Source organism: Clarias gariepinus, chromosome 25, assembly GCF_024256425.1.
Source record: "Clarias gariepinus isolate MV-2021 ecotype Netherlands chromosome 25, CGAR_prim_01v2, whole genome shotgun sequence".
NCBI classification, from domain to species: Eukaryota; Metazoa; Chordata; class Actinopteri; order Siluriformes; family Clariidae; genus Clarias; species Clarias gariepinus.
In genome coordinates, this window is record NC_071124.1 from 9,743,198 (window position 1) to 9,769,661 (window position 26,464).

A 26,464-nucleotide genomic window follows, 5' to 3' on the forward strand; every position below is an offset into this window, starting at 1 on the left:
GTCATTCGTCAAGCGAGTGTTCTGATTGGACAGCTGATGCTGGCATCAACGCACAAGCAGCCATGTTCTCCCGAAGACGTGCTCGCAGGCAGATTAGCAGCTCTGATGAAGAAGAGGAGGAGGACGAGGAAGACAACACTGCAGAGGATGAGCAAACTGAACAAACGCAAGATGAAGAGGCACAGTCCTCATCACCTCAGAAATCGAAAAGAAAAGCAAAAAGCAAAACGCCAAAGGTAAATCAAAGTGACAGCAGTGTTCTTTAGCAGATGCTGACAGTCAGTAGCGAAAAAGGCATCTTAACTAAGGGTTTTCCAATACACAGTGGAACAGAACTGCCTCCCAAAAACAGTAAGCAAAACATAGACAAGACTTAATACGAGTGTTATACTTCTGGTTCTAGGCGATTAGTTATATATTTAGAACACATCCCGTTGATTCGGTGTATGTTAGGGTTAGAAAAGTTTAATAAAATGACTAAGTCGTATAGAATTTTTATCACAGCTGTAAATGACATGGAAGTACACTGTGATATTAAATTGTTTGTTTCCTGGACCCTAGGTGTATGGTGCACATAAGACATAGACAGTGCTGACAAGTGCAACCCTTCTCTTGCAACCTGAGAGAAGGGTTAAGGGGACATTGGAATAGTGGTGTGATGCATATAGTTGAAAATGATTACAGAAAATATTGTTTATTTTGATTGTCTCAGAGTCCAAAACCCCGGCCCTCCCTGAACAGAGAGGTGTCCAACGAGTTTCGTCCCTCTTCCTGGATTACTGATGTCATCCCTCGAAAGTCTCCTTTTGTACCACAAATGGGAGACGAGGTTTGTTTTCACTGTCCCATGTAACTACATATCCCACTTTAACTTGTGTCCAGTATTTATACTCTTTTGTATTTGTGCTCTGTAGGTGATCTACTTCCGTCAGGGGCACGAGGCCTATGTGGATGCAGTGTGCAGGAATAATTTGTATCCGATCAACTTGGACAAACAGCCCTGGAAGAAGATGGATCTAAGAGTCAGTTTTGGTTTTGTAAAATTCAGTCTTAAAATGTCATTTACTATTTATGATAGTTGCGCCAGTTTGATACTTAAATGTTATGTTTTTCTGGATTTTATGTGCTTTTTGTCATTCTTGTGGTCATTGGTTAATTTTATGGATGGTTTTGGTATATCACTACAACTGTCACTGTTTGCTGTTTAATCACCAGGACCAAGAGTTTGTTAAAATAACTGGGATCAAGTACGAGGTGTGTCCTCCGACACTTTGTTGCTTGAAACTGACACAGATTGACCCTGGAACAGGCAAAATAACGAACAAGTCATTTTTTGTAAAGTAAGAGCCAACATGTTTCTATTGTTTCCATCTTGCTACTGTAACATCTTATTTAAACTCCCTTGTCATGTTTTGCTTTGTCTTGCTTTCCTTCAGGTATCATGACATGCCCTATGTAATTGACTTCCTTGTGCTCCGTCAGAACTATGACGAAGCGCGCAGCAGGATCTGGAAGCCAAGTATGTCACCTTAATGCTTAGCACTTTACAGCTACTACAGTTAGTTCTAGTCTGTTGTGTGTGTGTTTAATCCTGGTTTGTCCTTTAGATGATCATTTCCGGTCAGTAATAGATGACGCGTGGTGGTTTGGGACCATAGTCTGTCAGGAGCCGTATCAGCCTGAGTATCCTGACAGCCACTTCCAATGCATTAAAGTCAAGTAAGGCACAACCACAACCCATACCCTCTCTTATGTGTGGTGTGTTCGAATGTTTGTTTGTTTTTGATAAGTCTTGTTGATAACACCATGTCCTCTCTGCAGGTGGGACAATGGAGAAATTGAAAAGCTTAGTCCGTGGGACATTGAGGCTATTCCAGAGAATGGTAATTTTCTACTGCACCCACACACAAGATCCCAAAGTACTTATGTACATAACCTAATGATTTTGAGTACATAATACTGTTGGAGGAACACTCACACTCTGTACTTTTCATTATCTGTAATTGTCCATTAGATTCATCTTCAGCCAGATGCACAGCAGCAAAGTGTCTCTTACTGTTTGTGTTGTAGTGAGCGAATCAATTAAAACTAAAATGTTTAAATGGATGGCAGGATATGTGCATATTTAAAAAAAATCTATCAGACCTGGTTTTAAAGGGTGGTAGGTATTGAACACTAAAAGGCATGTCTTTTTGTTTCATAATTGAGAGCCTTTAGCTCCCAAGCCCAAACTTTAATGAGGTCCTGTTAAATTTGACACAAGGGCTGTGTAGTAGTGATGCGCGGGTCATCTGGTAACCTGCGGACCCGGCGGGTAATCCGTGGGTCGGGTTGGGGCGAGTATAAAAAAATTGTCACTTTATTTGCGGTTTGGGGCGGGTCATTAAAAACAAAATTAAATAAATAATCCATGTATGTTGCGTGCAATGCCCTATAGCCTATATTTAATATTTGGGAATATTTATTTTCATATTTTATTAAGTTCTTTGACAAGTCACAAAAGCGCCAAGCAGGCACCGCTGCCAGTCACAACAAAAACAAAGAAATAAAAGTGAAGATGGAAGACAAGGCGCGGGAGAAATTGAGGTCGGGAATTTACATCATTAAAAGAAAAAAATGTCAGGCTGCTAAATCTAAATGTTTTAGCATTCTTTTTTTGCACAGCGAACGTAAAAACTCTAAATTAACATTTCCGTGTGATAAATGAAAAAAAAAAGTCAGTGGTTATTTAGTGTAGGCTGTAAACTATAGGCCTGCCCTATACAAATAAAAAAAAAATTGTTTAGCCTAGATTACAAACGCTGCTTTGTAAATGTTTAAAATGTTTATCATTATTATCAATGACCTGATTTATCGTTCATAATCATATGTTGTTGCCAGTTTACAGGATGATGTTTCCAAGCACTTTCAGGCTGAAATAAAGGCCGTTTTCTTTTGAATTACAACGCCTAATATGTTAATTTAATAGTTGCGGGGGCGGGGCGGGTTGTAAAAATAGATACATTTGGGCTGGGCTGGGACGGGCCAAATAATTTCATAAAAGCGGGACCCGCGGGTTTGAAAAATACTCGACCCATGCATCACTACCGTCTGTGTAGTTCACAGTCTGTGTTTTTTGTAGCTCAGCGTCCAGAAGCGGTGGGTGAAAGTGTGCCAGTCACAGATGAAGAAAGAGCCGACATCTTGTACAAACCACAGGAGGACGAGTGGGGAGGGAGAAGCCGAGAAGACGAGTGCGCACGCATCATTGCCGGGATCGACCAGCTCATCACAGTAGGTAAGTGTGCTGAAAATCTTTTGACCTTAACTCCTCTGATTACTCTTGTATCACTTATGAGACCTGTGTGGAAACTGTACCAAGTATTTTTTTGTTCTTAACTGCAATGATTTTGCTTTTCTGTTTGGTCCTAACAGATATCGCTGCACCCTTCTCTGGCCCAGTGGACCTCATTCAATATCCCACATACTGTACTGTAATCGCCTACCCTACTGACCTCAACTCCATCCGCACGAGGCTGAAACACAACTTTTACAGGTGAATCTTGCATGTAATTTCCACTATCTTGTCTAACTAATAAACATTCCAATAGAGGTCTCCACTTTGAATATATGACTTTTAGGTATTATAAAATAGTTAGATAGTAATAATAGTTAAATGCAGTAAAATAAATAGTTATCTGCAGTAGAGAGCAGAAGGAGTGATTTTCTTTTTATTATTTATTTATTTATTTATTTATTTTATATGAACCAAAATCATGTTGCTTATATAAAGATTTTCTCGTCTTGTTTTGCAGGAGACTATCTGCACTAATTTGGGAAACGAGGTATATTTATTACAATGCAAGGACTTTCAACGAACCACGTAGCAAGATTGCACAATCAGCAAAATTAATTACAGACGTCCTTTTAAAGTTCATTAGGTAGGTATATTGGTAATATTTGTATATTTTTCAAGAAAGTAGTTAACCTTTTCTTCTTTGTAACGTGTGTATTTTATTCCACAGTAAGCTTCATTGTACAGATATTATGGAGATTTACAATGCGGTCGAGAACATGGAGTACACTGAGGATGAGGTGACCGTGGCTTTTTTTATTTCTGTAGATGACAAATTGTGTGTTTTCTGTCTTCATCAATGCTTTATACTGTTTCAGGATATGGAAGACGTTGATGCGCCAGGCACGTCTACTGGACGAAGGGCACATCAGGTAGCGCTTGTAGTAGAGTAAAATTAAACAGTTAAACTTGGACTGATTTCAAACAGCCAAACATTTGTGGACACCCAAGCTTTAGTAGCATGTTGATCATGATGATGATAATAAAATTAACAGTGCTGTTTGTCTGTCCTATATTTGTTAAGCAGATGGAGCTGGTTCAGGACAGGGATGCATGGAAGGATTCATGCAAACAACTGCTGGATTATATGTTCGAGTGTGAAGATTCTGAGCCTTTCCGCCAGCCTGTGGATCAGAATGAGTATCAGGTACGATAATGCAGTAGTCATAAATCTATGTCTTAAAAAGCACAATCACTATGTATATTATCCTGGAGGTAGTCGGTGCAAATTCACAGTGTAGGCATAATAAATTCTTCTGCTCTGAATTTTTCATTTAATTTTTTTTGTCATTTAGATTAATATGATTAAATCCATTACATGTGGTTGTAGTAATTTGTCATTATTACATTCATTATGTCAGTGGGAAAAGTCTTTTTAAAGAAAAAAGTCTAAAGGATTTTTTGCCTCAAAAAGAGCACATGTGCATCAGAACTGAAAAGGTTTTTAGAGCACAGGGTGCATTTCTAGCCACGTTAGTAAAATCTTAAGCAACAAGCCAAATAATGTAATGCTCACTATTTTACAGACTGCTACTTTCATGTAGATTAGTTTTGTATACTGTATGTGTATAGAGCAAGACTTTTAGGTGACCAGTACATGTCTGTTCATGAACCAAGCAAATGAATAGAATCATGCCAGTACAGGTCTTGGGCTTCAGTAAATGTTTACATGAAACTTCAGACTGTGGGGAGTGATATCTGTGACTTTTACTGTAGGTCTCGTGGATCTCAACTTTATACTTGACAGTTTCTAAAGTTTACACTGAATTGTGTGCAAAGCAATAAAACATTACGTGAGCAACAGCTCTGTAGGTGAATCATTTTAGCATGAAACATGCAGTGGATAAGCTAGAAGAGAACATAACCAGGTTATGTTATGTTATGCTCTAGGACTATTCAGAAATCATCGACACTCCCATGGATCTGCAGACCGCACGGCGAAACCTTGAAGAAGACCGCTATGAAAACCCCACGGAACTATGCAAAGACACCAGACTTATTTTTGCTAATGCTAAAGCCTACACACCAAACAAACGTTCAAAGGTAAATTGGCCCTTTTTGGGGAATAATTAATACTTAGTCGTTACTCCTTGTATACTTTAGTGATCTGAGTAAAAGCAGAAAAAAAAGTTTTTTTCCATTTTTCAATGATTTAGTCCTTAATCAGTAATGACATGGTTTGCTCTGTATTAAACTCCTGCACAGACTATGTTCAGTCAGTTTTTTTTTTTTTTTTTTTTTCTTTTTTTTTTTATCTTTCAGATTTACAGTATGACTCTGCGGCTGTCTGCATTCTTTGAGGAACGAATTCGGAAAATCATATCTGACTACAAGACTGCAGTTAAAACTAGTTCGAAGCTGAGACGTAGTCAGAGGTTTAAAAAAAGAACCCAGCAGCAGGAACCTATTCGTCCTCCTTGTCCCAGGGGTGAATCCACTAGGTGGGCTTTTCATAGGACTACTGATTTTTTTTTTTTTTTTTCATAAGCCTATTTAAGAGTTATTGTACAATTGTTTTGTCAATTCACAATTGTCTGTGATTTTCTTTTGGTCTTGACAGCCAAAAAAGGACTGCTGTTAAAACTCAGGAACAAGTGGAACCACCTACAACCAAATCTACCTCGGCTAAGGCCTCTCCAGCGGATCGCCATCGCAATAAGAAGCGAAGGCGGCTCAGTTCTACCTACTCATCAATGGAGGACTCCAATAAGAGTGCGTCATCTCTGTCAGGTATGTCTTAAATCATTACATCATTACTGTTTAAACAAGAGGATATGCTTATGTTAATTTCTACAGCAGGGTGACATAACAGAAGGACAAAAAAAACAAACATAAAATTGTGTAATTGCAGCATTTTTCATTTAGGCATTTGGCAGACGCTCTTATCCAGAGCGACTTACATTTTTATCTCATTACACATCTGAGCAGTTGAGGGTTAAGGGCCTTGCTCAAAGGCCCAACAGTGGCAACTTGGTGGTTGTGGGGTTTGAACCTGGGATCTTCCGAAGAAGCTTATTCTGCTGTACTCACATATTATGAACTTTTATTTGGTGGAGTTGTACAGTTCCAAAAGCTTAATGTATTCTTACAGAAATAAAGAATTTTATGTTAATTGTAGAAAGGTGTATACTTTGATATATCCTGGCGCCATCCAGTGTTTAAACAAGGAACTTAGGTTTACATTTGACTTCCCTACCGTACTATGTGTAATTTCATCACTACCCACCTTTTTATTGCTTTAGAATCTGAAAATGACGGTGAAGTCTCATTAAGTGAATCGAAGGAAGAGGAATTCCCATCGTCTTCTCAGCCATACAGACGTGAAACAAGAGCGACACGGAGAGCCATGCAGAACAGAAAGGAGGGGAGAAAGAATGGTGAGGTGATTGTGTGCAGTGAGGTCAAAGTGAAAATAAGTAAAATTAAGAAATCTGAAGTGTTCCTCGAATATTTAATGGATTTACAGTCACTGAAAGCAGAAGTGAGATTGACCATTCAACTGGGAATGATGATGACGACGATGATGATGATGACGACGACGACGATGATTATTCTGGAAAGTCCAGCTCATTAAAACGAATGCAGTCAAGCAGAGCCAAAAGCAGGAACACCAGAGTCACTCGGAGCGCTGAGAAAAGAAAGCTAGGTAAATACCAGTTCGAAAATGCCATTTGCACACTAACATTTATAGATTTGGTAGGTTCTACAACCTTGGCTTGAGTTCATCTCTGTTGAAGTAAAATCTGCTTTCACTCCCTCTGCATAATACAAGGTCACTTCCATAGGATAAAGGAGTGTGTTCAATTGAGGCTGAGAATACAATGATACCTTGTTTAGTAGCCAAACATCTCAACTAGTGATGGTCGGGTTGGGGCGGGTAAAGAAATTGTCACTTTATTTGCGGGGCGGGTTGGGGCGGGTCATTAAAAACAAAATTAAATAAAAAAATCCATGTATGTTGCGTGTAATTCCCTATAGCTCATATTAAATATTTGGGAATATCTATTTTCATATTTTATTAAGTTCTTTGATAAGGTTATGTAATGTGACAAGTCACGAAAGCGCCAAGCAGCCGCCAGTCACAACAAAAACAAAGAAATAAAAGTGAAGATGGAAGACGAGGCGCGGAAGAAATTGAGGTTGTGAATTTACATTATTAAAAAAAAAAAAGGTCAGGCTGCTACAAATCTGAAATAAAAAACTGTTTAGCCTAAATTACGCTGCTTTGTAAATGTTTAAAATTTGAAAAAAAATTGTAAATATCTTATTAATATGACCTGATTTATCGTTCATATTTATAATCATCTGTTGTTGCCAGTTTACAGGGCGATGTTTCCAAACACTTTCATTTGAATTACAATGCCTAGTATGTCTATTTAATGGTGCGGGCCAAATAATTTCATAAAAGCGGGACTCGCGGGTTGGAAAAATACCCGACCCGCGCATCACTAATATCAACGTAAGGGGGATGTGATGTTTTTTTTTTATTTTTTTTTTTTTAAAGTTACTGCTGCTTATTATAATGTGATCAAAACACGTTGATGTATCATGTTTGCTAATTAAATGGCAGTAGGGTAAAATGTCGCTAAATTTTCCTAACGAGAATCTTGTTGTGTGGTCAAGTGAATGGGTTTAGCAGCAGATCCATCCGTGCAGAGCGTAGAAGAGTTCGTGACAGCAGTGCCTCTGACCTGGAGCGCTCTGAGGATGAGGAGAATACAGAAAATGCAGATGACACCGATCAGAATCGTCAGCCCAGGAAAACTGCTGTGGATGCAGTTAATAAGATGAAGCTGATGGATGCATCTGAGGAAGATGATACTTCAGAGCATAAATCTCGATCCAGAACCGGCAAACGTGCTGCAGTTATCCAGAGCAGCTCAGAGTCTGAGGAGCATGACCAGCAGGGTAGGAGACGTTATATACGTTAAGATTTACCTTTTTCTATGACCGTTTGTTCTATGGGATGTTTTGTTTAGTTGAGATGATTAGATTATTAGTGATTAGGAAAAATCTGTCTTTGAAGTGTATGATTCTGCTGTAAATTTTTGTTTGAATTGGCATCGTCTGTTTTTTATGACTAACATGAATTAAAGTAAAATTTGTTCTTCCTCGCAGAGTCGAACAAAAGTGAAGACTGCGCCAGTGGGGAGGAGAAGAGTGAGGCCAGTCCCGATAGCGATTTCTCGGTTTCATGTCGGAATGGCGAAAGTAAACGAGTCAACCATAGACCGTCTAGGAGGAGAGTGGTGAAAGAAGGTGAATTCTTTTTTTTCTTTGATTTGAAGCAAAATACAAAGAAAGAAACAGGCAAATTTATCTAGGGTCAAGGTGACTGGTAAATGTCATTAGCAGTGATTCAGAGACCCCTTGCAGATTTTCGCAGATATTTTCTTTCTCCATTTTGAAAACCGAAGTCTTGACAACATTCACTAAAGGAAAAATTTGGGTGTAGGATTTTATTTAATTAATTCCAATCAGTTTGTTGAAAGACAAGATTAACTAATTAAGAAGGTAGTATATGGTGTGACATATACTTGATTGAAATGAAGATTGGCATCCACTTTGCCCCCTGTGCAGATATGATGGCCCGCTTTACTGATGTAATTAAACTTTATACACAAATATACCATTGATTGATTTATGGTCGTACCACCAGGTATCCCTAAAATGAGGATTGCTTCCCTCTTAAGCTTGCAAGGTTTCATCTTTTTTGTCATCTTGGAATTTTTCCTTGCCACGTCACCCTTTGTCATCAGGGACAAATTGCTAATTATATTTTTTACTTTCTTTCCCTAATTTCTATCCATTATTTTTTATTCCTGTAAAGAGATAACATGTATAAGTGCAAGTGTTTATGAGCTAAAATGAGATGAGATGAGACTTCTCCTAGGGGATTTATATGAGCGCCACCAAACCTGGCCTAGGTGGCGCAAGGTGCTGGGCCCCGATCATCGTTGCTTGCAACTATATTTTTACTTTGTCGATGAACTGTTGATTTGATTTGTTTGATTTATGAACATAATACAAAAAAGTAAATTACCTCTTTAACAATATCAAAGAAGATCGTACTATGTTGTTAATCTAATAATTGATGAATATTAATAAAAAATAAAATAAAAAAGCCACATTGACATGATTAAAATGTTGCAAATGTAAGTGCAGTGTTTGTGGTTTTTGGTTATGTAATTTTTTTTAAGAATTTAGTGAATTCTCTTGATGGCAACAAGGAAAAACTCCCCATCATCATTTGGGTGATAACAATCCGAATACCACGACTAGTTTTGCAGTCATACTGCGTATTAAATCATCTTTTATATTTTCATTTCAGGTGATTCTCCACATATCAATGGGCACAGAAAGCACAGCCATGAAGAGAGTGAGGACAACAGCAATGAGGGAGAAACTGAGAATGAAAGTTGCAATGAGGAGGAAGAGTCTAACAGCAGGAGAAAGCTCATCAGGAAAACTGCACGAGCTGCGGTTTGTAAAATGAAACAAATCAACAATGTGAGCGACGAAGAAGACAATAACTGCAGAAGCAGACGACGCAGAAATCATCCAAGCAATCTGAATACCTCAGAAATGTCCGAGGAGGAAACTGAGACTCCACAGGCTGAGAAACACCCTCATCAAAATGGAAGAAAAGTAGACACACAGGACCTTAATAACTCTGAGAAAATTACTCATATGACGTCAAAAAGCCAAGAACTAGAATCTGCCTCAAAAGCTCGTATAGTTCCTGGAGCCATAGCATTAAAGTCAGGTGTCAAGGAATCCAGTGCTTCAAGGAGAAAAATAAAGTCTGAAGATGAAGAAGATGGAAAGAACAAGGAGAATGAGAGCAGTAGTGGAGAAGAAAAAATCTCGGACAAAAAAAGCCCGCCGGCAAGAAAGAACAAACCAAGAAGACCAGCCAAGTCTCAGAGTTTGGATAGTGCCTCTAACGCTTCTGACTCTTCTGATGAGAGTAAAACGGCCTTAAATCAGAGACGTAAGAAAAAAGATGATGATTCCTCTGAAGAGTGGCGACAAAGCGATGAATCAGAGAAGGATAAGAAAACGTTTTCCAGAAAACCTAGTCTAAGAGCCCTCCCCAAGAAGAAATACATCACGGACTCGGAGGAAGACCTCGATTCTGAGGGAGAAAAGCAGTCATGGAACGGAAAGAGAAGCTCCGTTGCAGTAAAAGACTGCACCAAACGTCGCTCGCAATCATCAGGAGGACCAAAAAGGAAACATATCAGCACTTCAGAGTCTGAAGACAGAGAAGAAAACGGTAAGCCCAGAGATAAAAGCGGGAGAGGCAAATCTTCAGGGAAGAAAGGGAAGCGGTTCAAGAAACTTTCAGAATCTGAGAGTGATTCTGGAAGTAGGGAAAAGGCAGCGAATGGTCATCAATCTGAGGACGAGTTCTCTGGAGGCGCTGGGCAGCGAGAAAAACTGCAATCTGGGAAAAGGAAGCACAGCAAGAGCTACAGCAGTAATGTTAGCGCAGACTCTGAGAGCCAGGAGAAGTCCAGCAATGAGTCCAGCTCGGGATCACAAAGCAGTCCAAAAGGATATGCCAAGGGAAGACTGAGGACTCGAAATCGAGGAGCGGTGCATCACAAACCATCTACTTCAGAGCCGGAAAGTGACAATTCACGTCGTAAACCGTGGCGAGCAACGCGAATTCGGACCCGTAATCTTGGCAAACGGACTGTAAACTACAGAGACAGTGAGTGAAAGAGTTGGCTGTGTAAGAGACACTAACTGGAGAACTTGAAGACATTTGATTGTCCCAAAAAAGTAGTAGCACTGGAGTCCTCTACATACTGTGAATTAACTTCAGGGATATTTATATTTTTTGTTGGGGAGGGGGAAGCTATGTATAGATATAAGATAGGAGCTACTGGTTTGGCTGCCCCTTTCTGTTTCATTTGCCCACCAAGAATGATTAGAGGTGCATTGTCTGTCCGGGTGCTATCTTAATATACCTCCTGCTTAATTGAGCATATTTTTGCTGGCTTGCACTAAATGGCACACTGTACTGAGGTATCTCATACACTAGTTCTGTTAGAAACTCAGGGGTCAACTACATTTACCGTTTTCAGACTTGTAGGGTTCTTTTTTCCCCTTTTTTTTTAGGGTTTTTCCCCCTCCATTAAGTCTAATTGTAATGAACTTTCTTTCATCATTCGAGACTTGCTTCTTCTTTTTTCTTTGTTTCTCTTTTTTCTTTCTTTGTTTCTTTTTTTTTTAAGCCACATGAATCTATTGTATTTGTCAAAGGAATTATTGAGCCAATATGTACAAAGTTTGCTTTTCCCATTTAAGTTAGGGTGTACATACATTGTGTGGATTTTTTTTTTATCTGCATCTTTCCAGAGTTGTCTGAGAATTGGTTTGTAGCAAAGTTTTGCATATTTAAAATTGTCAAGCATTATTTTGTATTAAAGTCAAATGCATTGTCTTGCCATATAGTATAAATTTGGTACATGTTTGCAAAGTACAAGAAATCAGTACTTGCTGCGAAATACAGTAATTTCTCATATTGGGAAGATGTTTCAGTCACCTGTTATGTACTTTTCAGTATTAATTTTCTAACTTAAATTATGAACGGTAAATAACCTTTGTACCCACTGCATTTGAATTTATTCGTGTTGGAGATAAAGTACACCCGACCTGACATTATTTCTTAATGTCTTTTGCAAAAAGCCAACTCTTGAATTCAACTTTTGCAGATGTTGAGTCTAATGGAACATGGATGGAGCAAGAGATAAAAGCATTTGATGAATAAAATAGCCTACTGCTTAATGGCAAGACTGATTTCATATTTCTTTTGTTAAATTTCTATTATGTATTTCATGTCGTCCATTTATCTATCCCATTTTGGAATAAACTCTTCTTTTTCTCTCGAAGACACGATCCAACAAATCACCAGCTGGGTAAGGACAACATCAATTAGTATAGCAACCAGGAGGCGAGGGGCAACTCTAAAGGTTTCACAGTTCAAATGGAAAATCCCATCATGGGACATCCAAAGCCCCGACATTCCAGTGTACTTAGTGTTTTGGAAGAGTGGCAATCAATATGAAATCTTGATTGGTATTGGAGAGACAGCAAATGTGTAGAAAAATGTCCTACAGTTGCTAAAGTGTTACATGTGACAAAAGCTCAACATCACTCTGTGATCACCAGCATGGTGTTATAGCATTGCAAAATGGGAATACTTTATGAACTGGGAAACTGATCAGGGTTAAGAGCAAGATGATTTCCCACCAAATATATAAAGTGTAAGGTCCACTGCAATATTAGAAATTCTCATATAAATAACATTAGAAGCTGATTCTGTTTACAGAAAGATCTGTTTTATAGAAGTTTATAATATTTCCATAAAGATTTATGTAGCTGTTTACGTAGTATTTTTTAACTACACATTGCTGAAGTAAATGTAATAATTGTTATATTTTTTTCTTTGCTCACTCCAACCTCCTGCATGTCCTCCTTCACTTATTCCAGCCAATAGTTTCACCGAAGGCGTTCATTTCATAAAGCTTCAATCAAGGGCTCGTTGTACTGCCATCTAGTGGACATATTTTGTGTAGCAACTAGATCGTAACATCGCAAGCAGCACAATTAATATGGACAAACAGCTGCAAGTACTGTAATGTTGCATTTATAATTGACAGTTGGGGTTGTGTGTTTGAAATTCCACTGTTCAAGGAAATGTTTGTGCACATAATCACTGAATAGTTGAAAATTAACTGAAGATCTAGAATAGAAAAGAAATGTGAGGAACAAATAGCGAAGTCAATTTCTTTTCCTTTTATAAGTTAAACAGCAACATGAATACAGCTAACAAGCCACTGTTTGGAATATTGAATCAATGTATATGGGTCATTGACGGATAAGACTTTTTTAAAAACATAGCCTTAAAAAAGTCATCTGGGGCGACCGTAATATATCTCAGAATTCACATTTTTATGTATCATTAAGACTAGTTGAACTCATATCAGTAAGTAGATAAACTGATGAAGAAAGAAAAACTTTAGTGCCCTTTCATTTTATGAAAACCATTATTTCACAAGTTTATTCTATAATATCAGAGTCTCCTTCATTATCCAGTTAAAATAAATGTTTATCCCTATAAAAGGAATGGAAAATGGCTAAATTTAGAAAAAAAGATAAAATATACAAATAATTATACTTAAACAATTAACTCTACATATATAATTGATGTATAGAATATGAAAACTACAAATATAGGACATATATCTATCATTTAACACATTTAGCAGTGGTCGCCCCACATGATACTCGGTCGCCCCATATGATGTTTTCAAGTTTACTCAAGTATAACAAACAAGCTTCTTCTAGTGACTATTAAATGAGCACTATCAAATTTATCATCAAAATATAGATTTGTGGAAAAAAATTATAATTCACAGTTTTGGGGTGGTCGCCCCACATGATGACCAAAAGTGACTACGACATTACAGCAGTTAAAAAACAGCTTTTTCTTACTATATGAGAGAGACTGATTTACTATCCAGTTGTTTCCAGGGGGTCTTCACTTGTGTCTGGCGGATGCAGTATCCCATCCTTGAGATGTTTTTTAAAATAAAGGTCCCAAAATTGTGTTTTGTTGATGGTCGCCCCGGATAAAATGGATAGAATCAACATAATTCGGACAACATTTGTTTGTATATCATGATAAAAATATATGAGCAAATGCTTTACAGTTTTGTCAATGGATGTAAAACATGTTTAAAATTATGCCAACTAGGAAAAGAGATATATTTAAGTTGATTTAAAGTGTTTTTAAACCAGTTGTCCTAACTAAAGTCAAGGCCGGACGGTCGCCCCATATGGTGTTTTGGCACTTCGGATAGCAGAAAAATGATGAAAAACTTAAAAATTTGAAGAAGTTAGAGTGGTTTAGTAGGTAAAGAAGGTATAACAAGTAGATGAGAAATTTTTATGTATTTTTTAGTTTTTTCTGCAAAATAAAATTAACCCGGACAGAAAAAGGGGGCGTCACGTCATTGACCCATATAAACCTGCCAGTCAGTGTTCAATACAGAGATCAATGATTAAAACACACAATAAAAAAGATAATAGAGGAGGGAAAGAAGATAAAAAGAAAAAAAAATCCTAAATCTTGATCAGAACAAATATCTGCAATATAATGATTCAGTCACGTGATTCCGACAAACTCGTGACTCACAGGGAACCGACACGCGCCTCGTAGCGAGGCTTCATTTGGACACGCCCCCTTCTGCTCAAGGGTTAGAGCTTCTGTGTTATAGTAGCATCACTAGTTACGTGTGTTTGGTGTGCTCATTAAAATCACTCAGTTTTCATGAACATATTGCAAAATAATATATATAAGGTTTTATTATAAATGGCCAACATTTAGATATATTAGTACGATTATAAGTCTTCCCTCATTTTCCATTATTTTCTTGATCTGAGTATTTTCTTTGATAAAATATATTTATATAAGCAAATATTTAAGAGCTTTTTATTGGATAATTACTGCCGTTATTTATATGATTTAACTGGCAAAGTGTTATTTAACCCTAACTGATGCAGTGAGTAGCTTCTCATTTCTTAAACTATCATATTTACAGAAAACAAACATGTCCTGTGGTCATAGCAAAAATGTTACTCTATTTCAGAAAGGTCAAACTATTAACCGCATCAAGCAAAGAAAGCAATTAAGGAGATATCTGAAACTTACTAAGAACTATAAATCATTATTATCACCTGTAAGGATAGTTGTAAACCATCATTTGAAAAACATCCAGAATGAGCGTGATGGAAGATTACTTAAGTGCTTAGTGAAATCAAATTGTAAAAAACATGACAGTAGAACTTTTTTATTAGTAAAAGTATAGACCATTTCCATATGCAATCTGAAGAGAACTTATAGGATTGGGACTAAACAGCAGTGTAGCATTTGTTTGACAAGTCCAAATTTACTCTGTTCCAGAGTGATGGGCGCATCAGGGTAAAAAGAGAGGTGGATGAAATGATGTACCCACCATGCCTAGTATCTATCGTACAAGCCTATGAGGGGAGCCTATGGTGACTTTGACAAGGGCCAAATTGTGTTGGCTGGATGACTGGGTTACAGCAACTCCTAAACTGCAGCTCTTGTGGTTTGGTTCCGGTCTGCAGTGGTCAGGACCTATCAACAGTAATCCAAGGACGGAATACAGGTGAACTGGCAACAGGATTATGGGTGACCAAGGCTTACTGTTGCTGGCCTGTGTAGTCAGATCCAATAGATGTGCTAGTGCAGATAAAATTGATGAAAAAATGAATGGTAGGTGTGATATAAAGGTGTCAGAACACACAGTGCATCACTGTTATGATGGAGAAAAAGGGGGAACCACTCACTATTAGTTGGTGGTATTAATGTTATGGCTGATCAGTGTATACAGTATTTCCTCCATACAGCTCATTAAAATGTTTGTTTTTAAGTAATATGATCATTAATTATCATATGACTAAACATAATAAAATTACTCAGGGTGTTGTGATTTCAAAAATAAAACAGTCCTTAGTAGTTATGATATTCAGCCTTGAGTTCTAAGCTTATTGCTAATTTAATCTTTGCCAGTTACAGAGCTGTGTGTGACATCCTAGTAGGAGTGTTAGGATCCAGAAACATAATTTTTTTCAAGTAACTAATGATAGATAATTTAAATACACAAAAAGGTGAGCTGTTTGCATGCAAATGTAATGTTGTGCTCTTCATTCCTCGCAGCATCATGAGGCAGAGGTGTTTGTGCTCGAGACACACCCATATGATTCCCGTTTCATGCTCAGGTCATGATGGCAACATTTTCATATGGGACCTTATACAAGACACAATGTGTATGAAGACTTTTTAGGACACCTGGTAGATTCCAGGAATATATATTATGGACTGCCCTAATGTAAAATAAATTTCTGTTAAATATCTCTAAACTGTTATGATGAATAGAATTATTTTTCTCTTTTAAAGTAACAAGGGGTAATTTACTAATTAAATTCTAAAGGTAATTGGTTTAAATCCAATTGGCTCTTAATCAACAAAGGACAATTTAGAGATTTGAATGGCATGCATGTAGATTATTTGTTGATTGTGTAAAAATTACCATTTTTTTTCAGTCCAGTTATTTTAGCTCCTACTACGCATTTGAAAATATTCAACGTGTTAAGTAATCTCTGGATCTGCCCAAATGAGAAGAAAATATGACTTGCGAGATTCCTTCTGTGACGTCACCCATAGGTTTTCTGAAGAGCACAAATGTTGGCGCTCTGTTTGTTGCCATCTTGGCAGGAGCTGTGACTCCTTATTTTTTCCCCCGTTTCTGTAAAGTAATTGTCAGTAAAGTGGAGCAAAACCGTTATGTGCCATAGTAGAGACTTGTCAGATACAGTCTCAAAACATTATTATTATTAGTAATAATAATAATAATAATACGAGATAATTTGCATTTATTGTGTTTGATATCAACTCACTAGATTACAAAATCACATATATCGGAATAAACTCCTACTTCCTTTTAAACTGCATAAAAAAGTACCAACGAAAAAGATTCCATTTGTTAAATAGCATAGAAATCATGGGTTGTGTATAAAGTGATTAAAAACAACACAACGCAGGTTATTATAAGGAAATTCTGCGTCTCTTCCACTCCAGGGAGTAAAAAACGGTAACAAAGTCAACTTCCGACTCCGTACAAACTCAGTGGTCCGCGCGCAGCCTCTCTCGCGGGCGAGCCTTTCTCTGAATACGCCGTGTTCACGGGGTGCGGCTTTAAAATAACACATCTCGATGGGGGAACAAACTGCGACACAACACCGGAACGCCTATTCGACTGCAAGAGAGACAAACAACAGCCATGTTCCGCGCATCGTTCAAGTTCGCATAACGTTATAAAAGTTGAGAACAAAAAGAGTTTCTGCCTCAATTCATATTAATAAGGACTGCGCTGTGACTGCGCTGTTAGCAGGTAATAACGTTGAGTCTAACTTTATACTGTTTCATTTGGTAATATTACCAGACGGTGTTGTGTATTTAAACAGCCGTCATATTTGCATGCTAATTGTTTAGTAAACGGCGAGCCGAAATGTTACAAGTTTACAAGAGTCCCAGAACTGTTACAAGCCTTTAATGCGCAGATAATAAACACAAGTCTTCACTCTCTCAATTTACATTATCTCTAATATTCGGTAAGCAGAAGAAAGAAGTCATCTCTCTCTCTCTCTCTCTCGCTTTCTCTTTTACTTTAATCAGCTATGAAGGTGAACCCGTTCATTTTTGATGTGTTTATTTTATTTTTTTTAAACTACTTGAGTGAAACCTAAAATTGTAGTGTTTTGAAAAGTGAATGACCTTGAGTACTTAAACAAGACAAGGAGCTGAAAGGATATGTATGGTAAGAAGAAGAAAGTATCTTTCAGAAACCATTGTATCTGAGTCAAGGCAGTGTTTCCATACATACAGTACTACAGGTTACCTGTGGCTCCGCCCACATCCGTTCACCTTATCAGGGACGTGCACAGACATTTTGAGGGGAAGGGGCTCAAGTGGGGAAAAAAGGGCACTTCTTATATTTATTTACTTTTTTTTCTAAACAAAACGTTACATATACTATACTCAGCAAAAAAAGAAACGTCCTCTGACTTTCAACTGTTTTTACTTTCAGTAAACTTAATGTGTAAACATTTGTATGAACACTAAAAGAGTCAACACCATAAGTTTTCACTATAGAAAATTTTTGACTGAAACACAGCCCTATGTTTACATAACAGAAGCGCTGCAAGGGCCGGACTTTGGCTCGTTTCAGTTGTGTAATCATGCTACTGCTTCAGCCAATCTGAAAAGATTTTATCTGATTGAAACCTCTCGAAATTACTTGCAGCTTCCAGATCAGGTGTTTTTCCACATTGACTACCTTCCATTGATCTGCGATTTCAGCGGGTTCGTGTTAGATGAGCAGAACCAGGTGGCGCCTCATCTTATGACCCCACCTTTCCTCGTGGATGTTAGGGAATACTCATCCTTTCAGATATTAAAGACTTGTACCAGGGATGGAGAAATTCACAAATGAACACTTGGTTCCTCAGCTTGGATTCATTGCTACAGGTACGACAGACATCTCTAATCTGTGGCAGGCTTTTTGCTTTTGTTTTGATTATATTTATTAATATATTTCAAGGCCATGGTGATTAAAAAAAGCATCAGTGGGAACTGTCCAGTTAAGCTCCTTTTAAAAACATTACTCAGCACATTCTTTATATTTCTGAAGGTCATGGAGAGGTCATGGAACAGGTTATCAGCAGGCAGACAGCTAAAAGCGAGGATCCTCTGGCATGCCACAGTGTCTTAGATGATGCCATCTGTCAGCTCCAGAAGCAGATGTGGCGGTGCAGGGTGGTAGTGCCTAAACTCTCCATCAGATACAGGTAGGGGCTTTAAATTGCAGGAATGTAGAATCTAAGATAAGTTAGCATCCTGAGGAAAATTCCAGTTCTGCAGCACAGACGAAACACTAAAACATGCATAGACACTTAGAGGGACACACAAAAAGAATGCCAGGGGTAGCTCAGTGGTTAAGGCAATGGACTACAGTTCAGAAGATCCCAGGTTCAAACCCCATAACCACCAAGTTGCCACTGTTGGGCCCTTAACCCTCAACTGCTCAGATGTACAATGAGATAAAAATGTAAGTCGCTCTGGATAAGAGCGTCTGTCAAATGCGTAAATGCAATAAAATAAATCAAGTACACAAAAATACTATTCATACTGTTCACTGAGGTAGTATGTCTTGAGATTAATTGTTGAATATAGTCTTTATTTTACTTTTATTAAGTGTCCTTTGTTTGACCACAGTCTCTAGCGAGTCCAGTTTAAGTCCTACAACTGAGCCTACTTTCCTGAGCAGCTTATTAAGCCTATTGGCATCTCTCTCACTCACCCCAGTGCCCCAGCACACCACAGCATATAAAAATGACACTGCATAATAAAACATATTCAAAAGTGACTTGCTACAAAGGACATGAGTTTTCTCAGGACTTCTGGATTGGTTTAAAAGTTATCTTACGGTTTAAAGTGTGGCTTTGTTAGTATTAACCGCCCTCCTTGGCACACGTTCATAATTAGTAATAAGTAAAAACGGGTGTTTTATAACAGCGAGCAAGGTTTCTATAACCTTTTATCTTCTATTCTATGCCCAGAAGCAGGTTAGTTCAGTAGACATAATGTAAAACTTACACAAAGCACATACAATACTGTAGCAAAATAGTTCTGGGGCTCCATTATCTAAACATGATTCAGTGATGATTTTGGACTGGGTCTGTTGTGGTTTCTGTCAGCTGCATTGCATTTATGTACGTTAATGAACTGAAGCCCATCAGCTCAACGAGCCAGATAATATTTACAGAGTCATTGACAGACTTTCCGGACTTGCACAGTTGTTTTATTTTATGTCCATGGACCGGATTGATCAGCGAGCCAAAGACATGACTTGTTTACAGGAAAGTGAAGAATGAAATCAGAATGTTTAAAGATGAGTTGACAGAAAAGTATTCATTCATTCTCCAAGCATAAATGTTTGATCAGGCTTATATATAAAGGAATCAATGTAACTGGATCGTTAGAGAAAACAAAATACCTCTGATCTAATCCTGTTATGGAAATTCAGATTAAAAAATAAAATAGTTTTGTCCAAGAACAATAATAATTTCTGTAATATGAAACTTTCTGTTGCAGGGAACAGGAGACGTACAGAATTGTTAAGGAAGAGGAAAAGATCACCGTCTACAATGCCAAGAAACAAAGAATTGCACAGAGCACCTTTATGGTAATTATTTATTTATTTATTTATTTATTTATTTTTTATAAAGTAATAAATTGCAGCTATACTTAATATATATTCATAGCTTATTATTATTGCTATACCATAAATATACTTGCAGGAAAAGTAATTTTACATCTTCTTTATTCTAGTAGACGACGTAACTATAATTCAGTTGATCAGAAAATGTTTGGAATTGTTATCTGTGAATTGATTTGCACTCATTATATCTTTTCACTATTTGTGGAATTGTTGTAAACACAGGACGACTCTAATGATGAGGCACCGTGCACTAAGCGCGCACAGCAACGCAAGCGGCATCGCAGTTCGGATTTTCTGATTGAATCTTCTTGTGAGGAGGAAAAGGACACTGCGTCATCTGAGGTAAGTTACATGTTTCTTTCATTCTTTTTTTCCTTCTGTTTGTGATATTTGTGTCAAATCGATCAAACTGAATAAACACAAGATGAGGACGCACAGTCCTAATCACCTAAAGCAAAACACCAAAGGTAAATAGCATTCAAGTGACAGCAGTGTTCTTTGGCAGAACCGTCAGTGGCAAAAGGCATGTTACCTAAGGGTATTCCAATACACAATGAATGAGAAACTACGTCCTGTTTCTGGTACCCAGGTTGTAAGTTACATATACAGTGCTGACAAGTGCAACAGGAATAACAAGCATGCAAGAAAAGGATATAAGAAACAGTGGGTGTGAAAAGGCAATAGAGCATAAATGCACCAATCACCAATGCAATGAATGCAATTTAGTACTAAGTGACAGTACAGTAATAATTACTATTGCAACCTTGGAGGAAGATTTAAGGGACAGTGGAGTACTGTGATGGATCAGTACAACAGTATGGGTGATGCAAACAGTGCAAAACGATCACAGAAAATATTGTTTACTTTGTCTCTTGTGAATACCACACAGAGTCCAAAACCCCGGCCCTCCCTGAACAGAGAGGTGTCCAACGAGTTTCGTCCCTCTTCCTGGATTACTGATGTCATCCCTCGAAAGTCTCCTTTTGTACCACAAATGGGAGACGAGGTTTGTTTTCACTGTCCCATGTAACTACATATCCCACTTTAACTTGTGTCCAGTATTTATACTCTTTTGTATTTGTGCTCTGTAGGTGATCTACTTCCGTCAGGGGCACGAGGCCTATGTGGATGCAGTGTGCAGGAATAATTTGTATCCGATCAACTTGGACAAACAGCCCTGGAAGAAGATGGATCTAAGAGTCAGTTTTGTAAAATTCAGTCTTAAAATGTCATTTACTATTCATGATAGTTGCGCCAGTTTGATACTTAAATGTTTTGTTTTTTTATTTTATGTGCTTTTTGTCATTCTTGTGGTCATTGGTTAATTTTATGGATGGTTTCGGTATATCACTACAACTGTCACTGTTTGCTGTTTAATCACCAGGACCAAGAGTTTGTTAAAATAACTGGGATCAAGTACGAGGTGTGTCCTCCGACACTTTGTTGCTTGAAACTGACACAGATTGACCCTGGAACAGGCAAAATAACGAACAAGTCATTTTTTGTGAAGTAAGAGCCAACATGTTTCTATTGTTTCCATCTTGCTACTGTAACATCTTATTTAAACTCCCTTGTCATGTTTTGCTTTGTCTTGCTTTCCTTCAGGTATCATGACATGCCCTATGTAATTGACTTCCTTGTGCTCCGTCAGAACTATGACGAAGCGCGCAGCAGGATCTGGAAGCCAAGTATGTCACCTTAATGCTTAGCACTTTACAGTTACTACCGTTAGTCCTAGTCTGTTGTGTGTGTGTTTAATCTTGGTTTGTCCTTTAGATGATCATTTCCGGTCAGTAATAGATGACGCGTGGTGGTTTGGGACCATAGTCTGTCAGGAGCCGTATCAGCCTGAGTATCCTGACAGCCACTTCCAATGCATTAAAGTCAAGTAAGGCACAACCACAACCCATACCCTCTCTTATGTGTGGTGTGTTCGAATGTTTGTTTGTTTTTGATAAGTCTTGTTGATAACACCATGTCCTCTCTGCAGGTGGGACAATGGAAAAATTGAAAAGCTTAGTCCGTGGGACATTGAGGCTATTCCAGAGAATGGTAACTTCCTACTGCACACACACACACACACACACACACACACACACACACACACACACACAAGATCCCGAAGTACTCATTTACTCAAAATCATTAGGTCATGTACATAATACTGTTCCTTAAATTGGAGGAATGCTCACACTCACACTCTGTACTTTTCATTATCTGTAATTGTCCATTAGATTCATCTTCAGCCAGATGCACAGCAGCAAAGTGTCTCTTACTGTTTGTGTTGTAGTGAGCGAATCAATTGAAACTAAAAATGTTTAAATGGATGGCAGGATATACACATATTTAAAAAAAATTATCCTGGTTATCTATCTAAAAACCTGGTTTTAAAGTGTGGTAGTTATTGAACACTAATAGGCATGTGTTTTTGTTTCATAATTGAGAGCCTTTAGTTCCCAAGCCCAAACTTTAATGAGGTCCTGTTAAAATTGACACAAGGGAGGCCACCGAGTGGTGCAGTGGTAAAGCGCTCGCCCTATCATCCGGAGATAGCTGGTCAAACCCCGGGTGATGCTGTTTTCCTCTCACAGCTGGAGGTCTAGAGAGATTGGCCGAGCTCTCTCAGAGGGGAGGGATGAGAGGTACTTGCGCTCCCACATTAATCACGGCTCTACAGCCAATCAGGGGCGTCTGTGAGCTCGCGCACGCGGAAGGAGCGGCTAGCGCTTTCCTCCGAGTGTGTTACTCCGCCCCTAATGGTGCGTGAGCAAGCAGTTCGAAAAGATGCGGTCGGCTGACGTCACACGGTTCAGAGGAAACACGGGATAGTCTTCGCCCTCCCGACTGAGTGGTAGTAGTAGCCTTAATGTGAGAGCCCCATAGCGACGGGAAGGAATTGGCTACGACCAGAAAAAAAATTTAAAACCAGAGGAAATTGTAAAAACCCCAATATATATATATATATATATAAAAAATTGACACAAGGGCTGTGTAGTGCAATTCACAGTCTGTGTTGTTTGTAGCTCAACGTCCACAAGTGGTGGGTGAAAGTGTGCCAGTCACAGATGAAGAAAGAGCCGACATCTTGTACAAACCACAGGAGGACGAGTGGGGAGGGAGAAGCCGAGAAGACGAGTGCGCACGCATCATTGCCGGGATCGACCAGCTTATCACAGTAGGTAAGTGTGCTGAAAATGAAGTTAATTTAAATTAATGAGTTACGTGAAGTTCTTAACTGCAATGATTGCTTTTCTATTTGGTCTTAAAGAGGTCATACAGGCCTACATGCACTTTTTTAAGCTGTTTGGACTGAACTGTGTGTTAGGAGAGTGTGTACACAACCACTCTACGATGATAAAGAGCCGCCCAGTGGTTTTCTTTTCATTTATTACAATAACATGCCCCTTCTGAAATCAGGCCAATCGCAAATGCCTGTCGATGTGACGCCACACCGCAAGAGGCCGCTCCTACACTAGTTGATTGACACTGGTGTTTTAGCAAAGACCTGCCCCGAGTGAGAAGAAGCTGTCGACCATTGTTTTTCGCCGCTAAAGCAAAATGTCGCCTAAGCGAGTGTTGTGTACAGTTGTTGGGTGTAATAGCGAACACAGCAGTCGTCATTCACTACCGAAATCTGAGCCACTGAGGACGCAGTGGCTGAATTTTGTTTTTGAAGCTAACGTCCCCGCCGATCTACCTAAATGCGTTCGTGTTTGCGCTAATCATTTTTCACTAGACTGCTTCATAAACGTGGGTCAATATAAAGCAGGTTTTACTAGGAAGCTGCTCCTAAAAAATGGATCTGTACTAACTTCGTGTTCCTGCTTCATCTTCACCAGGCTTGGTGAGTGTAATTCCTTTTTTCTATGAATCTTTGCAGATCGCCTTTTTAATAATCACGATGAATGCGGAGTGTAAGTTAACTTATACTCTCATAGAACGTCGCACTGCGTTGTGGGCAATGCTTTGTGGGTAATGCAGTCCAAAGCATTGCCCGCACTGGACTACACTCCTGTGGCTATACCCCACATGTGTTGTGAAGACACGCCCCAGAGAACTGGGGGGGCGGGCTCAGCAGAGATCATAAGCATTTAAAGGAACATGTACTGAAATAGGTTGCTGAGAACAGAGCTAGTTTTTACCAGTTAAAAGTAGTGTTTTTTTTACACAACCATTGAGAATTTTTAATTAAATATATTACAAACTTTTCATTAGGACCCTAAAGATCATATTAACATTTAATGAAAAATGTGTCTGGATGACCCCTTTAACAGATATCGCTGCACCCTTCTCTGGCCCAGTGGACCTTATTCAATATCCCTGTACTGTAATCCCCTACCCCACTGACCTCAACTCCATCCGCACGAGGCTGAAACACAACTTTTACAGGTGAATCTTGCATAAATAGGATTTTCCACTATCTTGTCTAATTAATAAACATTCCAGTGGAGTCTTAGCTTTAAATATGAGATTTTTTCAGGCGTACGGTGTTCAAATAGTATCTGTAGTAGAAAGCAGAATGAAGCATTCAAAAAAGCATCTGCCTGAGCATTCAAAAGAGCATCTGCAAGTAATGCATTAGTAAGCTTTTTATCATGGTAATTTAAAAATGTTTATGTGAACTAAAGTCTTGTCACTTTTAATTATTAAAAGTTTTTTAGTAACTGTCAACACAGTACAGTGAAACCTCAGATTGTGAGCAAGACGAGCAAAGATTTTTAATACATTTTGACTTGCAAAATGAGCAAGTCTTGGTTTACGAGTACCGAGTATCATGTATCACGCAAGCACTTCTTGTTTTGACACTCATGTGATTACAACTGTACATATTTTTTTGGGCTGTGGAACGAATAATTTGAGTTTCGATTAGGGATGCACCGAAATTTCGGCCGCCGAAAATTTTCGGCCGAAATAGCATTATCGGTTTCGGCCGAAACGTAAGAAAGCGACGAAAATAAAAGCCGAAATTGTCGCGACGCCTCTCCCATCCTCCCGTCTCGTTCGCGCTGTCATTACGCATCAAACACGGAGTATGTCGGCGGTTTGGAAGCACTTCAAAGTTTCAGATGAAGACAGCAAAGTTGCAATAACTTTAATTAATTTGTAGCTTTTTTCAATACAAACAAAAAGAAAATATTTTAAACATGTTTTTTAATGAAGCCATTTTCGGTTTCGGTATCGGTTTTCGGCCAAGTGCATCCAAAAATTTCGGTTTCGTTTTCGGCCCAGAATTTTCATTTCGGTGCATCCCTAGTTTCGATTATTTCTTATGGGAAAATTTAATTTGGTTTACAAGTGTTTTGGAATACGATCCCACTCCTGGAACGAATTATGCTCATAATCCAAGGTTCCACTGTATTAATTTCATGACAATCTGCACACTCTTTCAATGACTAAACCCATTTATGATTGCTCAATTTAATTCAGTTTTATTTGTATAGCACGTTTAACAATTGACATTGTCGCAAATCAGCTTTACACAATCAAAAGAATTAATTAAGTTTGTATGAGATGTGAACGTGTATGAAGACTGTCCCTGGTGAGCAAGCCGAGGACAGTGACAGTGGCAAGAAAAAACTCCCTGAGATGGTAATAGATAGGAAATCTTGAGAGGAACAAGACTCAACATGGAACCCATCCTCATTTGGGTAATAACGGATAGCAGGTATAGATCTGCATCATACTGTGTGAGACTGGAAGTTCAGTATAAGAGGAGATGTGTTTAAGTTAAAACTGAGTCCAGTTCATTATTGGAGGCTCAGGTAGACTGTAGGAAACTCCAGCCCTGAAGCAACTCTGCATGTTCAGTTCGGTCATTTTTGTGCTCTCAAGATTCAAGATCATATCAATTCAACGTCCAAGACATTCTATTGAGTTTTTCAGCAGAAGATTTGTTAGGCAAAGGTGGACTAGTTTTAATGCTTCCAAAAGACTTAAACTTGATGCTTTTGATTCTTTGGATCTGACTTGCTATGACTTTGGTTATATTGCCTTGTCTTATTTTGCAGGAGACTATCTGCACTAATTTGGGAAACAAGGTATATTTATTACAATGCAACGACTTTCAACGAACCACGTAGCAAGATTGCACAATCAGCAAAATTAATTACAGACGTCCTTTTAAAGTTCATTAGGTAGGTATATTGGTAATATTTGTATATTTTTCAAGGAAGTAGTTAATATGTATTCTTCTTTGTAATGTGTGTATTTTATTCCACAGTAAGCTTCATTGTACAGATATTATGGA

At 38.4% G+C, this 26,464-nt stretch overlaps 1 protein-coding gene across 3 annotated transcripts in view; it reads left to right on the forward strand.

Moving 5' to 3' along the window:
- The window catches only part of brwd1 (bromodomain and WD repeat domain containing 1), a 56,154-nt gene that overhangs the window by 13,497 nt on the left and 16,193 nt on the right, over positions 1 to 26,464 (forward strand). The window contains exons 23-43 of one of the 3 annotated variants that reach the window (XM_053486959.1): positions 2 to 236; positions 713 to 829; positions 915 to 1,022; positions 1,216 to 1,340; positions 1,437 to 1,519; positions 1,608 to 1,719; positions 1,822 to 1,883; positions 3,122 to 3,277; positions 3,415 to 3,535; positions 3,795 to 3,920; positions 4,005 to 4,074; positions 4,153 to 4,206; positions 4,359 to 4,481; positions 5,225 to 5,377; positions 5,597 to 5,775; positions 5,895 to 6,064; positions 6,577 to 6,711; positions 6,801 to 6,980; positions 7,958 to 8,242; positions 8,453 to 8,593; positions 9,666 to 12,133. In XM_053486959.1, the coding sequence (XP_053342934.1) occupies positions 2 to 236; positions 713 to 829; positions 915 to 1,022; positions 1,216 to 1,340; positions 1,437 to 1,519; positions 1,608 to 1,719; positions 1,822 to 1,883; positions 3,122 to 3,277; positions 3,415 to 3,535; positions 3,795 to 3,920; positions 4,005 to 4,074; positions 4,153 to 4,206; positions 4,359 to 4,481; positions 5,225 to 5,377; positions 5,597 to 5,775; positions 5,895 to 6,064; positions 6,577 to 6,711; positions 6,801 to 6,980; positions 7,958 to 8,242; positions 8,453 to 8,593; positions 9,666 to 11,062 (4,132 nt within the window). In that variant the 3' untranslated portion in view covers positions 11,063 to 12,133. Of the gene's footprint in view, position 1; positions 237 to 712; positions 830 to 914; positions 1,023 to 1,215; positions 1,341 to 1,436; positions 1,520 to 1,607; positions 1,720 to 1,821; positions 1,884 to 3,121; positions 3,278 to 3,414; positions 3,536 to 3,794; positions 3,921 to 4,004; positions 4,075 to 4,152; positions 4,207 to 4,358; positions 4,482 to 5,224; positions 5,378 to 5,596; positions 5,776 to 5,894; positions 6,065 to 6,576; positions 6,712 to 6,800; positions 6,981 to 7,957; positions 8,243 to 8,452; positions 8,594 to 9,665; positions 12,134 to 26,464 lie in introns of those variants that run through there. The other 2 variants (XM_053486960.1, XM_053486958.1) reach the window with 2 other exon arrangements.